The 12,174-nt window shown below is 47.0% G+C and overlaps 2 protein-coding genes across 2 annotated transcripts in view; both read right to left on the reverse strand.

The window, feature by feature from the left end:
• Positions 1 to 2,243, reverse strand: part of melk (maternal embryonic leucine zipper kinase) — a 6,991-nt gene extending 4,748 nt beyond the window's left edge. Inside the window, exons 1-7 of the mRNA XM_068751145.1 lie at positions 2,165 to 2,243; positions 1,991 to 2,076; positions 1,299 to 1,415; positions 1,000 to 1,143; positions 782 to 850; positions 486 to 578; positions 130 to 228 (exon numbers count right to left, since the gene is read on the reverse strand). Of these exons, the coding sequence (XP_068607246.1) occupies positions 130 to 228; positions 486 to 578; positions 782 to 850; positions 1,000 to 1,143; positions 1,299 to 1,415; positions 1,991 to 2,076; positions 2,165 to 2,243 (687 nt within the window). The remainder of the gene's footprint in view (positions 1 to 129; positions 229 to 485; positions 579 to 781; positions 851 to 999; positions 1,144 to 1,298; positions 1,416 to 1,990; positions 2,077 to 2,164) is intronic.
• Positions 2,244 to 3,038: 795 nt separating this feature from the next.
• On the reverse strand, positions 3,039 to 11,613 carry ptpn9b (protein tyrosine phosphatase non-receptor type 9b). The gene is made up of 13 exons (XM_068750982.1): positions 11,581 to 11,613; positions 9,991 to 10,134; positions 9,675 to 9,764; positions 9,382 to 9,506; positions 9,144 to 9,249; positions 8,894 to 9,004; positions 7,901 to 8,799; positions 7,681 to 7,777; positions 6,632 to 6,701; positions 6,463 to 6,541; positions 6,166 to 6,316; positions 5,759 to 5,966; positions 3,039 to 5,279 (listed from the first exon to the last, which is right to left on the reverse strand). The coding sequence occupies exons 1-13, from the start codon at positions 11,611 to 11,613 to the stop codon at positions 5,056 to 5,058; spliced, it is 2,337 nt and encodes a 778-aa protein (XP_068607083.1). The 3' UTR covers positions 3,039 to 5,055.
• Positions 11,614 to 12,174: the final 561 nt, after the last annotated feature.

Below are 12,174 nucleotides of genomic sequence, written 5' to 3' on the forward strand. Positions count from 1 at the left end.
CTCGTGCCATTATACACAAAAATAGAATTATTTGTGCCCAGTAAACGTTACACAGATTCCAGATTCAGAGAGCATCTCGTTCTTCGGATTAACAATAAATTTGATCAGTAGCGGAGGAAAATGTCTCACCGTAATCTTCCTGTAGAGCAGCATGCAGTTGTCATCGTCGAAAGGCAGGTACCCGCAGAGCAGAGCGAACAGCAGCACTCCCATACTCCACACGTCAGCCTGGAGGGTGACACGCCACGCAGCAGCCTTTCAGCTTCAGGCATCGCAGCTGGGATTTCACAGCTCAGTCGCACCGAGTCACGCACCAGCAAACGTGATCACGGCACCATGAAAAGGCGGGATTGTGGGAACAGGGGGGTAATCATTACGTTTAGTGGGGGGGGGGGGGGGGGGGGGCGCGTGGGGTTTTTTGAGGGGGGGGGGGGGGGTTAAACAGGGACAAATCTCAAAGCCCAAAGGGTTTTTACTTCTCTCACCTCGGACCCGATATACGCTTTTCCTTGGATGAGCTCGGGAGCAGCGTAGGCGGGGCTTCCACAGCACGTCATCAGCTCGTAAGTCAAACCTCCCTGAGAGAAAGAACCACATAATAGCACGACGCGTTTGGGTTTTGTCTTTCGGCACCTCTTTTCACATAGATAATAACTCATTTTAATTGTTGCTAATCAGAAGACTGTGCTGTAGACGCTCATAGATGCGCCTTAGACAAACAGCTACTGGGCCAAACGCTTTCGACACACGCAGGAAGATGCAGGGGAATGTGGCGACGTACTTTGGGTTTGGCACACAGGCCGAAGTCTATGAGCTTCATGTTGTGGTCTTCATCAATCAACAAGTTCTCCTGCGGGTTGGAGAGACGGGCATTGCGGCAGACGTTAAGAGTAACGATCTCAAAGAAAAGCAGGTCAGGATCATTTCACACTTTGTCTCCTGCGTCATTTCATTTTGATCACTTTGATTCCCTCCCGTGCGAGCAGCTGCGGGTTTTACCGGTTTCAGGTCCCTGTGGGCATAACCCTGGCTGTGGACGTAGGCCATCGCAGACACGATCTGTCGGAAAAACACTCGGGTCTCCTCCTCCGACAGGCGGTCCTTTGTGATGATGTAATCAAACAACTCTCCACCTACACAGTACTACGGGGAGAGCGATTTGTACATCATCGCTATAAGCTCTAAACACACATTAGCACAACGCACACGAATGTAGGAACTTATAGGGAACATTCCGGTTTCCATCTTCCCCAGCCCTACTTTAGACTAACACGGCGTCTACGTAGGGATCTGCTTACCTCCAGCACCATGAAGATCTGAGTGGCGGTCTCTATGACGTGGTAGAGGCGACAGACGTGCTGGTGACTCAAGTTCTTCATGGCTTCAATCTCAACCTTCACGCGGGGCAAATCATCCTAAAGGTAGTAAAAACGTTGATTTTGATTTCAGATTTTCTTTAAAAAACACAATTTTTTTATTCAGAGCAAGAAGATTAAGAGCCATGGACATGAAAATGTACCCAATTAAAAACAGGATTACAGACCAACAAATTAACATAATAAAGTATATTTACCTCCGCCGAGGCGAGGCGGAGGTTTCCTGGACGGATTAGGATGACACTTTCAGATTTGTTACTGGTCCATCAATAAACTGATTATTTTTTACGTGATTTTTCACATTTTGTTTGCATTTCAAATGACAAATTTGGGAAAACGACAAACATAACAATTGTAATTTCGCTTTTAATGCTTTAAATCACTCAAAGCACCAGCTTGAAAATAAATAAATCAGGATGTTGCTCATTGCTATTTTAATCTGATTGGATCCCGAGATTGTGGCTCCTCATTTTGTTTAGCTAAGGAAACGTCATGAAAACAGAAGTCTGGTTGGCGGTGGTGGAAATGGCGAATGATGTGAAGATTTTAAAGTTCTGTGACTGTTTCTGTTTCGCATCAGACGAGCAGAAAATAGTCCTCCAGTCTCAACTCACCCCGAGGTCCTTCTTGTTCATGATTTTAATGGCGACATTCTCTCCTGTCAGGATGTGTCGGCCCAACTTGACTTTAGCAAAGCCTCCTGACAAACACAGAAGTCTCAAACATGAGAGTGAGGCGCGGCATCGTGTGTGTGTGTGTGCGTGTGCGTGTGTGTGTGTGCGTGTTACCTGAACCGATTGTCTCATAGACCTCATAGTATTTGTAGAGCTCTTCGGCTCCACGGTACTCCGTCTTTTCCACGGGCATCCTCTCCCTGCTTCACGGCGTGAAGCGTCGCTGCAGCGGGACCAGAGAGGTTTTGGTGCAGCAATAATTCAATAGTATTAGTATACTAGTGCTGCGTGTAATTCACTATATTACACAGCCCCTATCGGAACAAGCTAAAGTGGGAAAACCGCTAAGCTAACTTTGAAATCAAACTAAACGCGAGTCCGTTTTGCTTTTACCCGGTGAAAAACATTTACGCCGCCGCTGCACCGTGACGTACCGTAACCTTAAATATGTTACAACGTGATAGAATGATGCTTATCGACGTTAAAACTCACCGGACTCTGGAGATAAAACCGATTGACAACAATACACAACTCGGAAAGGCACTCCTTAAGAGATGTTGGTGACAGTCATTTGAATTTCGTACGGTGACGACGATTCTATTTCCGGTTTCCGGTGTGCACTTCCCTCGTCTGCCCCCTTGCGGTGTACAACATCACTGCGTTCATTTAAAAAAAACAGGTGACGTCAAAACGAGTATTTTTCTTTCTGCTTGTCCCACCATGGGTCGGTCGCCACATGAAGCTACCTTCGTGTTCTTCCCGTGCCTGCTGTGGGTTCCCTTTGAACGCTCTGGCTGCACCTCAGGCTAAATAATCACGCAATAATGGCAAATCAAAATTGCCCGTAGGTGCAAATGGGTGGGTCAAAGGTTGCTCTCGGCACGTTGAGTTTGGGATTAACTGGCGCCTTGTCCTGGATGTGGTGGCTGAGGCACAAAGGGACATGTCTTTATTCAAACAGAGCTGACATGTCGAACATTTTCCTGATTCACATTTAATGGACGCACCACCCCGCATTAACTTCGCACGCCTTCGACGTAGTTATGCCATTGCTTTAATGGGACGGCGGGGCCGACAGCATGTAAAGGCCACAGTTCAATCACAAGAACTTTAAGTACATAAAAACAAACCCGGAAGGAACATAAATGTCCAATGGACATCGCATCGTCTCCCACAGAACAAATGAAAAGGACATTTCAGTCTGAGACACCCTTTCACACACACTGCCGCCGTAGAGCCAGGATAACGTCACACAATGTCGCCAGGTTGTTGTTTTTTGTGAATGCACGGCCGTTCTGGCAGGTTCACGCAGCAGGCTAGAGGACGTGTGCGCCTTTTGGCGTTGAGGGATGCAGAGAGACGACCGCAAAAAACATTCAAGGCTCATTTTTCTAACAGATAAATCTTTAAAAAAATGTTGGTCTTTTTGTATTTCAGACATCAAGCTGGGGTCTTAAAAACAGAAAAAGCAGCATGTCTTTTTTTGCTTTTCATGTTAGCTTTTGTTTTTGCTTTGTCCTTGGCAGTGGGTATTAGATAATTAGTTTACTAAAGAGTTTAACAATCGGCTTGCTAAAAAGCATCATCGTCATCTTTCCCAAACGCCCTTATTGTCCCAAGTCAGTTCTGGAAACACAATGGTAAGTGACATTTTCCACATAACTTTCATTGTAAACAACAGACAATATATCTCACTTCCTATCGGATTTGTTCTGCGTATCAAATGCAATAGCTGCTTTATGTCCTTTGTAGCATCGTACCGACATTCACCGATTTCATTATTGTGGACGGTTTACAAAAACATGAATATAAGAGGATACAATACAGTAAAAAAATAATAAAGTCGATATACCTTTTTCATATGTGATAATTTATCAAAAGCAAACTCAAAAACACAAGAAAGCGATCCCTGACTGTTTTGACAAATCGTTTTAAAAAAAACACAAGAATATACCTCTACTACGTAAATACATGGACAAAAATATCGAATTATTTCTTATAAGATATGAAATCCATTTAGTTTGGGGGCCGCCAATGCTGTTTACGTCGCCGGGCATACCGAGTGTGATGTGAAACGGCTGCAGCACCCGTTGAGCAAGAAATAATTATATATTTTTGTCTACGCATTTACGTAGTCGAGGTAAATTCTTCAAGCTAGCTATATCAAACGAGGTCTTTTTGCTCTTTTAGATTTTGTTATTATTCACAATAATGAATGTATGTTACAAGAATATATACGGGCTTCAGTCTACAACATCTCAGTGAGGAGTACATCCAAGCATTCCGGGTGAGGACTTTGGTTTTTAAAAGTTAGTCTACATCTGCACATATATGAAACACGGGTAGAAAACACACCACAGAAAAAGGAGCTCGAAACAATGAAGAGGAAAAAAATACAAATGAAATGCACTAAATGGCTGAAACACTGATCTACTGTCACGACCGTTTGCTCACACATAACACTTTTCTCTCCGTTTAGAAAATAAAGGCTTTCAAGTTTCCCGTTTTCATGCCCTTCACATTGTGGCTGTGATCACAGACGTGCTCAGGGTTGAAACAGAAAAAGAAAAAAAAAAAAAAAACAAGGAGCAAAGACTGGGGTTTGGAGGGCTCCGAGGTCTAAAGTTCAAGTTTGCCATTCCTCCTGTGCAAGTCAATATAAAATGCTACAACGCAACTCGTACAATTCCTTTGTCTACGAGACAGATTCAGGGCGGGTCAAGTCCCCTGCAGTTCACAAAATAAAAAAGGGGCTTGAACATTGGCAGGACGGCTCACTCAATGCACAGTCTCCACTCTGTATTGGATTTTTCTCTGTCTTGATGTCAAGGAAGCGTAACTGTGGGAGTCTGCGTCATTACATTAAGAGCCAAAACAAGATCTCCATCCTTCAGTCTCTTAATGCAGAAGAGCCACCGAAACTGCTCCACTCTGAAGCGCCGTTCCTTACTCTTTAGTTCCTATGACTTCGGACGAGGGTTTGTTTTTTTTCTTCTCCATGTCTGTCACTCACTGTCGGTCTCTAAGTCTGAGTCAGACCACTGCACCGGACTCAGTTTCCCATTACGCTGGGCATACTCGATGACCGCCGTGTAGCAGAAGTAGTACTGGTCCCAGGTCTGGATGCTGAAAGCCCGCTGTGTCCGCATCCGTCGCACCGTCTGACGGACATCTACTGTGCTGATGTCCTCCAGCCTGGACAGGCAGATGTCCAGCGTGCAGAATGTTCCTATTTGGGAAAACAGCAAAAATAAATAAATAAAAAAAGCAGATAGAAAAGTTAAGGTTAAATAGCTTAACTAATGATACAAATTGTGCAAACAATGCGTCCATGGGAAAAAGTATCAAAAGTATTTGAGGACTTAAAATATGTCTGTCAGTTGACCTTTTTTGCTCATCGTGACTTAAAATATGCATCGCATCACAGCTTTTCTTTTTTTTTTAAGGCTTAAATTAGAAAAGTTACTATTAAAATCAAAAGTTCCCTCACCTTCTGTAGCAAACATTTGAAAGGTGAAGCAGTGCTTTATATCAGGTAATGCAATGAACATTCATGCAGAATTATTTTGTATACTGTAATATCATAAATATCAAGACACCCACATAAGGAGGGAAGTCTTTACATAGACAGAAATACCAGATAAAGCCTTCACCAAATGTTTTTTTTTTTTAAGTGCATGTGAACCCCATAATGACACGCGTGCTTACCTGTGCGGCCGATACCGGCACTGCAGTGCACAACCACAGGGGGGCCCCCGGAAGGTCCAGTCCAACTGTCTCCCAGGCTCCGCACCGCGGCCTCCCGCCTCTGAAGGACATGCTCACGGAAGTCCAACATAGCTGAAGCACTTTTGGGCACCCCAAAGTCTGGCCAACTGACGTAGAGGTAGTGGAACACGTCCCGCCTCTCTGCAGACTGAGGGAAGTTCGCAAAGTTCCAAATAAAAAAAACAGAGCAAGTTAATAAAGTTTCTGTTGAACTGACAGTTTCTGCGTTTGAGGGACAATATTCAAGCCAGGTACTCTTAATAATATCATCTGGAATGGCATTATCTTTATACTTAAATAGAATTTCAAACATCCATAAAGCTGTCACATGTACTGATGCGACTCACCTGCGTGTTGTAAAGTTCCAGATGAGAGAGTTTAAAGTCCTGAAATACTTGGATGTGTGTGTTCCTGACCAAGAAGAAGCCAAACTGCTCGGTCCTGCCTGCCTCAAGAGGCCAGTACTGGCCACACTTGACTCGTCCACGCTCCACCACTCTGAGAGACACAGAGTAATGCACGTTTTTTGTCTTCGCCATCAGGTCATCAAGGATACGCTAAGAGTTGGACAACTACTTCTGTACACACACGCACCAGTCGTAAACACAGTTTACTTCAAACATCAGAGGGAAAAGCAGCATCACCTGGTGGTCATGACGATGAGAAGTACCATCTGCTCCCACACCATGCGCCAAAAGTCACCAAACGTTTTTGGTAAAGGACCTGAGGGATACCAAATTATATTACACCATGGGGGGTGGGGGGGGTAAATAATGATACAGAGGACTATAGCTTGTGTCAGCAGCTGCTTACCCTGAGTTGCGATGTAGGCGTTGCCCCTTTTGTACCCATCCATGAAACTTGCATTCATGTAATCAGTTGTCTGCAAGAAAACACACACAAAACAGAATAACAGAATAAAGGCGAGAGTCGCTGCTGGATAAAAGCTGTCAATAACATTGGATGTTGTTATTGACAAAAAGCAGCCCCACTAGTTTTCTGACTTCTCTGTAGAAGGCCAGTCAAGGCTTAAAAATATGAAGCAAAGTGACATGAAATATCAAAATACACATTATGACTCCACAATAAACCTAATCTTTATTTTTGCCAGGTACTAATATCCATCCGTCCATTTTCTTGTAGACGAGATGATTACGATCGTCTCTCCTATAGCCCCTTAGCCGCCTTGCAGGTCACTGGACCATATCCTAGCTTGCTACAGGCGAGAGGCGGGGTACACCCCATACAAGGCGCCAGCTCATGGCGGGGCCAAACAAAAGACAAACAACCACTCACAATTTGGAGTGACCGATTCACCCAAGATGGGAGTTTTTGGAGGTGGGAGGAAGCCGGAGAACCCGGAGAGAACGGGCAAACTCTGCACAGAAGGGAATCAAACCCAGAAGCTTCTTGCCGTGAAGCAACAAACCGCGCTACCGAAGCGGACCGAGAGTCGGAGGGATCTGCTCCGTGAATCCGGAATGCGGTGCAGTGTGGTCATGGTGTGTTCCATTCCATGCAAGAGGGACTTGAACCGGCGACCCTCCAAACCCAAGTCCCGTACTTGAAGTAAACAGCTTTTGAGCTATTTGATGCATTACTAAAGCAAAATAAATATTAGAGTTAAAGCCATTGATCTGCTCGAAATGTTTCGCGCCACAAAAAGCTTGTTTTTTCAGGTTTTTTGTGGAGAACTGGTGATTTTTGGTGAAAGTGGCCTCTGTTCATGGCCAAGAACTCTAGAACGAAAAAAGGTAGGAACACAGATGAAAGAGACTTTACTCTCTCATTTGGTAGGTTCAGTGTTTACATCGTCATAGAACACAATATTCTGTGGGCTTTGAAAGGTGATGGATCATTACCTCATCCTCGTCGTCGCTGAGCTGGCAGAGTCGCACTCGTGAGTGATCCAGGCAGAGAACGTCGCTGTACCTGTTCTTCAACTGATTGGACAACTTTCTGTGAAAGGGGGGGGGGGGGGGGAACACATCGAAATGAATTTGACGCGCCTGCCCATCAAATAACCTGAAAATAAAGGAAGGGACCAGAACAGAGAGACAAAGTCCTGATGCCGTCTCTTACTTGGAGTAGTCGAAGGTGCCTGCTGGAGGCTCCTTGCGGATCTCCTCGTACTCCTGGTAGATCCCCCTCCTCCTCCTCTTCTTCACATGCTCCACCAACTCATGCACTGTCATGCCTCCCTGCTCAGGCATGTGAATGGATGTTTCCATATAATGGTCATCATCATCATCATCGTCGTCGTCGGGACCCCACGTTGAGGAGAGTGCCGGAGATTGGGAGGAAGGCTGCTGGTGGCAGGGGCGGGATAAAGATTTCTGCGGCAATGGAGGCACCCCCTCCTCTCCTCCACCATGCTCCTTGTCTTCCTCTTTCACATCCTCGTTCCGGGGCCCATGAGCGGACTCTGCGGTCTCGCCATCTCCCGCCTCCTCCTCATCTTTGTGGGACAGCGGCGTGTCGGGGGGGGTGTCTGACTGGGGAGGCGCTTGGCGGGCACGGCCATTCGCGTTAGCATTGGGGCTCGAGCTACCGACGGCTACGTTGGAGCCGCTTACGGCCGAGCCGTTCCAGTGTTGGTGCTTCCCCTGCGGGTGCTGTCCCAGGCCCTGAGTCCTGCCCTCCAGCGCCCCACGGTGGCTGTGCGGGTTGGCGTTGCTATCATCACAGCAGTTTGAATTAGCCACGGCTAGCTCGGAGCCCAACTGAGCGTTCCTATGGGTATGTGCCAGGGCGGCCCCTGCACCGGCGTTGCTGCACTCCAAGTTGTAGGACTGCAGCAGGCTCCCCACGCAGTCGTGCGTGTCGCGTTCTTGTTTGTCCCCCCGAGCGGCGTTGGTATGAACGTTCACACAAAACTGGATCCAGGCCACGTGGCTATACTGGGATGTCCCACCCAGGTGTTCGGGGAGAGAGGAGACTGGGATGTGGCTGGCCAACTTGTGAGCCTTCACGGTGCACACCTTGTCAACGGCGAAGGAGGAAATCATGTGACGTCACAATTGACAAGGAAAAAAAAAAAAATCTAATTGCAATTGAACATTTCCAGATGCGTACCCTTTCTCTCAGCTTCTCCCGCACAAACAGACGGAGAACCGCGAAAGGCGCTCTGAACCAAAGAGGCGACGACACGATGAAGACGCACTTGAGACGGGCGGGAAACGCCCCCTAGGAAGCACAAACACAAGTCAGACAACATGAGGGGGTGGGGGGTGGGGGGGGGGGTGGGACTGCAGGGAATTACAACAACGATGTGAAGGCAAGCAGAGAGGAAGGGGGGAACAGGGGGAACGACCCTCGGATTCACCTTGAGCAAATTGAGGATCTTGACACAGAGCTCGTAGTCGAAGTTGCCGTAGCCGGAGTCGGTCATGTCGTAGATAAACAGGAGCCCGTCTCTTTGAGTTTGGGCACTGGAGACAGAAATGAACGAGACATCCCGTCGGACGAGGACAATCTTGATGCTGAAAGACGAAGCCTGACCCCACTAACAGTTACGTTCACCAGACTCGAGTGTTTAAAAATAAGAAGGTCCGGCTAATCACCACTCGATGGCTTTATCCAGCTGATAGATGATCGCCTGCAGCACAGCTTTGTGCGTGGTGACGTCTGGTCGATGGAGACGAGCAGTGAAGAGGGCCAGAGCGGCTCCCTTTGCGTCACGGCCAGGCTGTGGGGGGGGGGGGGGGGGGGGCGCGTTCACAAGTGATGGCTTCAGCTTAACATTTTGATCTTTGTACATTTAGACATAAATACAGGCGTACACAACACAAAACATCAACGCTGTAGAATCGTAAAATGGAACTGCAGCTGCAAAATGGAATCTTTCAAGCCTCACCAAGACCGTAAATTTGCCACTCAGCAGCTCAGAGCGCAGGGGCTCCTCCTCAGGGTGGATATTGATGATGCCCTCTTTGATTCTTGTGTTCTAATAGTGAGAAATGACATCAGAGACGAGGGCTTTACATAACAAAATACAAAGCAGAAATTTACTCCCACTCGTGTGTATGTAAACACCATTTCACTCTCCTCCCAGCAACACAGGAAAACATGCATGATTTCCCTGGCTGAGTCTACGAGGGTGAAGGCAGACGTCGTTAGCGCCGCTTCCTGTCTGGGTTCCCTTTTACAATCATAGTTTATCCTGCTCGTACCTTGTACGCTTGGAAGAGTTCGATGGCTCGGACGACGTCGAACTTTCGGGCCATGAGAAACTTCACGGCTGTAGGCTGGGACACGAGCCCTGCACTGTGAGGCTGTTCCCTGCTCCGCACCTCCCCCAGGAACTCCTCCACGGCCTGCACAGACACGGAACAGGTGAGGGGACGAAGACGAGACGTCTGCGGACGCGGAATGGGAACTACGCAAACGCATCAAAACGCTTCGATGGAGGGACGGGACAGCAATGAAGGAAGGCAAAGAGAGACGTCGGGGACGACAAACGACACGACGGGAGCATTTCCAGGAGCTGGAAAAGTCACTTCAGCTCTGTCGTTAGCTCCTTACTAAAAATCACAATGCTGTTCGTCACGGCAGGCAGAAGCAGGAAACTTATAGCAAGGATGTTTTTAACCACATATGCAAGCAGGACAAGGAGAGACGAGCGGATTAACTCATCACCAGTTCACACTCGGGAAAACGAAGACCAACGCAAATGGGAACAGGGAAAGTAATCAGAGTACAGAGTCCCGTTTGACAGGGACGGAAAGCCGCACTGCCCTTCACGCATTCACGACCCGAATAAAGTGCAATTAAAGAAACTAAATCGAAAGTAGATTATGAATATTCATGATGCCCATGGAGGTGAGCTTTGTGGACGGTAATGTGACACACACACACACACACACACACACACACACACACACACACACACACACACACACACAGACCACGAGAAACACACATTTATGAGACGCAAAGAACAACAGAGACGGAAGCAGCAAAGGATCAAATCAACGATATGAAACGCTTCAACAGTAATGGCGCAGTGTGTATTTGCTGCTATTAATAAAACGCGAATCCCTTCCTCAGTCAGTCTTGGTGTCTCTAAAACATGTTAATAATAATAATAATAATAATAATAAATAGCGAACTTCAGCACCATTTGCGTTAGGTGGGGGGGTCCTGTCCTGTCCGCCCCCCCCCCCCCCCCCGGCGACAACAATGCTAGGAACTGGAGAGGAGAACCACTTCTGTGAATTCAAGACCGTAAATCCGATCTGCTAGCTCGTTACCTCGTCGTCTTGTGCGTCGAGAGAGCCACCATTCCCGTCAGCGTTAACTAATACAGCTCGTCTCACGCGTGGGGGGGGGGGGGGGGGGGTCAAAGTTCAGCAGAGTTTCCGCCCAAATTCGGCCCAATATAAATGCACAAGAACGCTTTCGAGGAAATTCCCTGGGAAGTCAACAATAGCCGTTAGCATTGCCGGCGGCGGAAGGTTGCGTGCGGCAGATAGACGGCGTTAATAGCCCCACATGCGTCGGAGTGCCGCTAGTTAGTGATTGTGACGCGGACATATTTCTCCCCGGCCTGTGTCAAAGTGTTTTAGTGAAAGGAGCTACGGCTAGCTGCTGTCAGTCAGCTCGGGGAGGGGGAGAGAACGGGCCAGAGTCGTTCACTAGAACGCGCCGCCGTTATGAAATATGCGGGGAAACACGCGTTACCGCGTGCAAGTCAGTGTAACACGTGCGTACATTTAATATGATGGCGAACGGAGGGGAAACACCCGTAAAGACGCCCTTACCAGCTGCTCCTGAGCTGTCAGGGCTTCCGCCATCTTGAAGCCTCAGCGACGTCGCACCGGCCGCGCCCACTCCGCTGTTTGGCCACGCCCCGATACACCCCGAAACAGAATCCATGGCCACGCCCATTACGCCACCGGACAATAATTGGATTTATTAACAGATTATTCAGAAAACAAAACGTGTCCATGAAAAAAAAAAAAAAAATGATGGACTGTTTTATGAATTTCCTGAATTTTCCTGATAATATTTTTTATGAAAACATCTCAGATTTCAGATTATCTATTTGATTAGGCAAAATGGGCATTTGTAATCGAGAGAATGCAACGCCTTTATAGATTATGTCAATAACAGAAGAAAACATAGATTTATTTAATTGCAGAAAAAAACTATTATACATTCTTGACTGAATGCAATAAATACACTTTAGTAACCATGTAATTTCACTGCTGTTCAAGAAATGGAGCGCAAACCTTGACATAATCTTTATCACCTTTGTATTTAACCATAAACAACTGATTGTACATTAATCCATACGTTTGACAGTTATTACTAGTAGCTTTCGAACGAGTACTGCATAGGAACGTATCTATCCG

The sequence above is a fragment of the Brachionichthys hirsutus genome, chromosome 17 (assembly GCF_040956055.1).
Source record: "Brachionichthys hirsutus isolate HB-005 chromosome 17, CSIRO-AGI_Bhir_v1, whole genome shotgun sequence".
Classification (NCBI taxonomy): Eukaryota; Metazoa; Chordata; class Actinopteri; order Lophiiformes; family Brachionichthyidae; genus Brachionichthys; species Brachionichthys hirsutus.

Bases quoted from the DNA above. Each gene is read 5' to 3' on its own strand.
- ptpn9b (XM_068750982.1), bottom strand. From the start codon at position 11,613: ATGGCGGAAGCCCTGACAGCTCAGGAGCAGCTG. The intron at 9,005-9,143 runs GTGAATCCGAGG...TGTGCTTCCTAG, and splicing joins AGATCCTCAATTTGCTCAAG to GGGGCGTTTCCCGCCCGTCT. The intron at 6,702-7,680 runs GTAATGATCCAT...GTTTTCTTGCAG, and splicing joins TCAGCGACGACGAGGATGAG to ACAACTGATTACATGAATGC.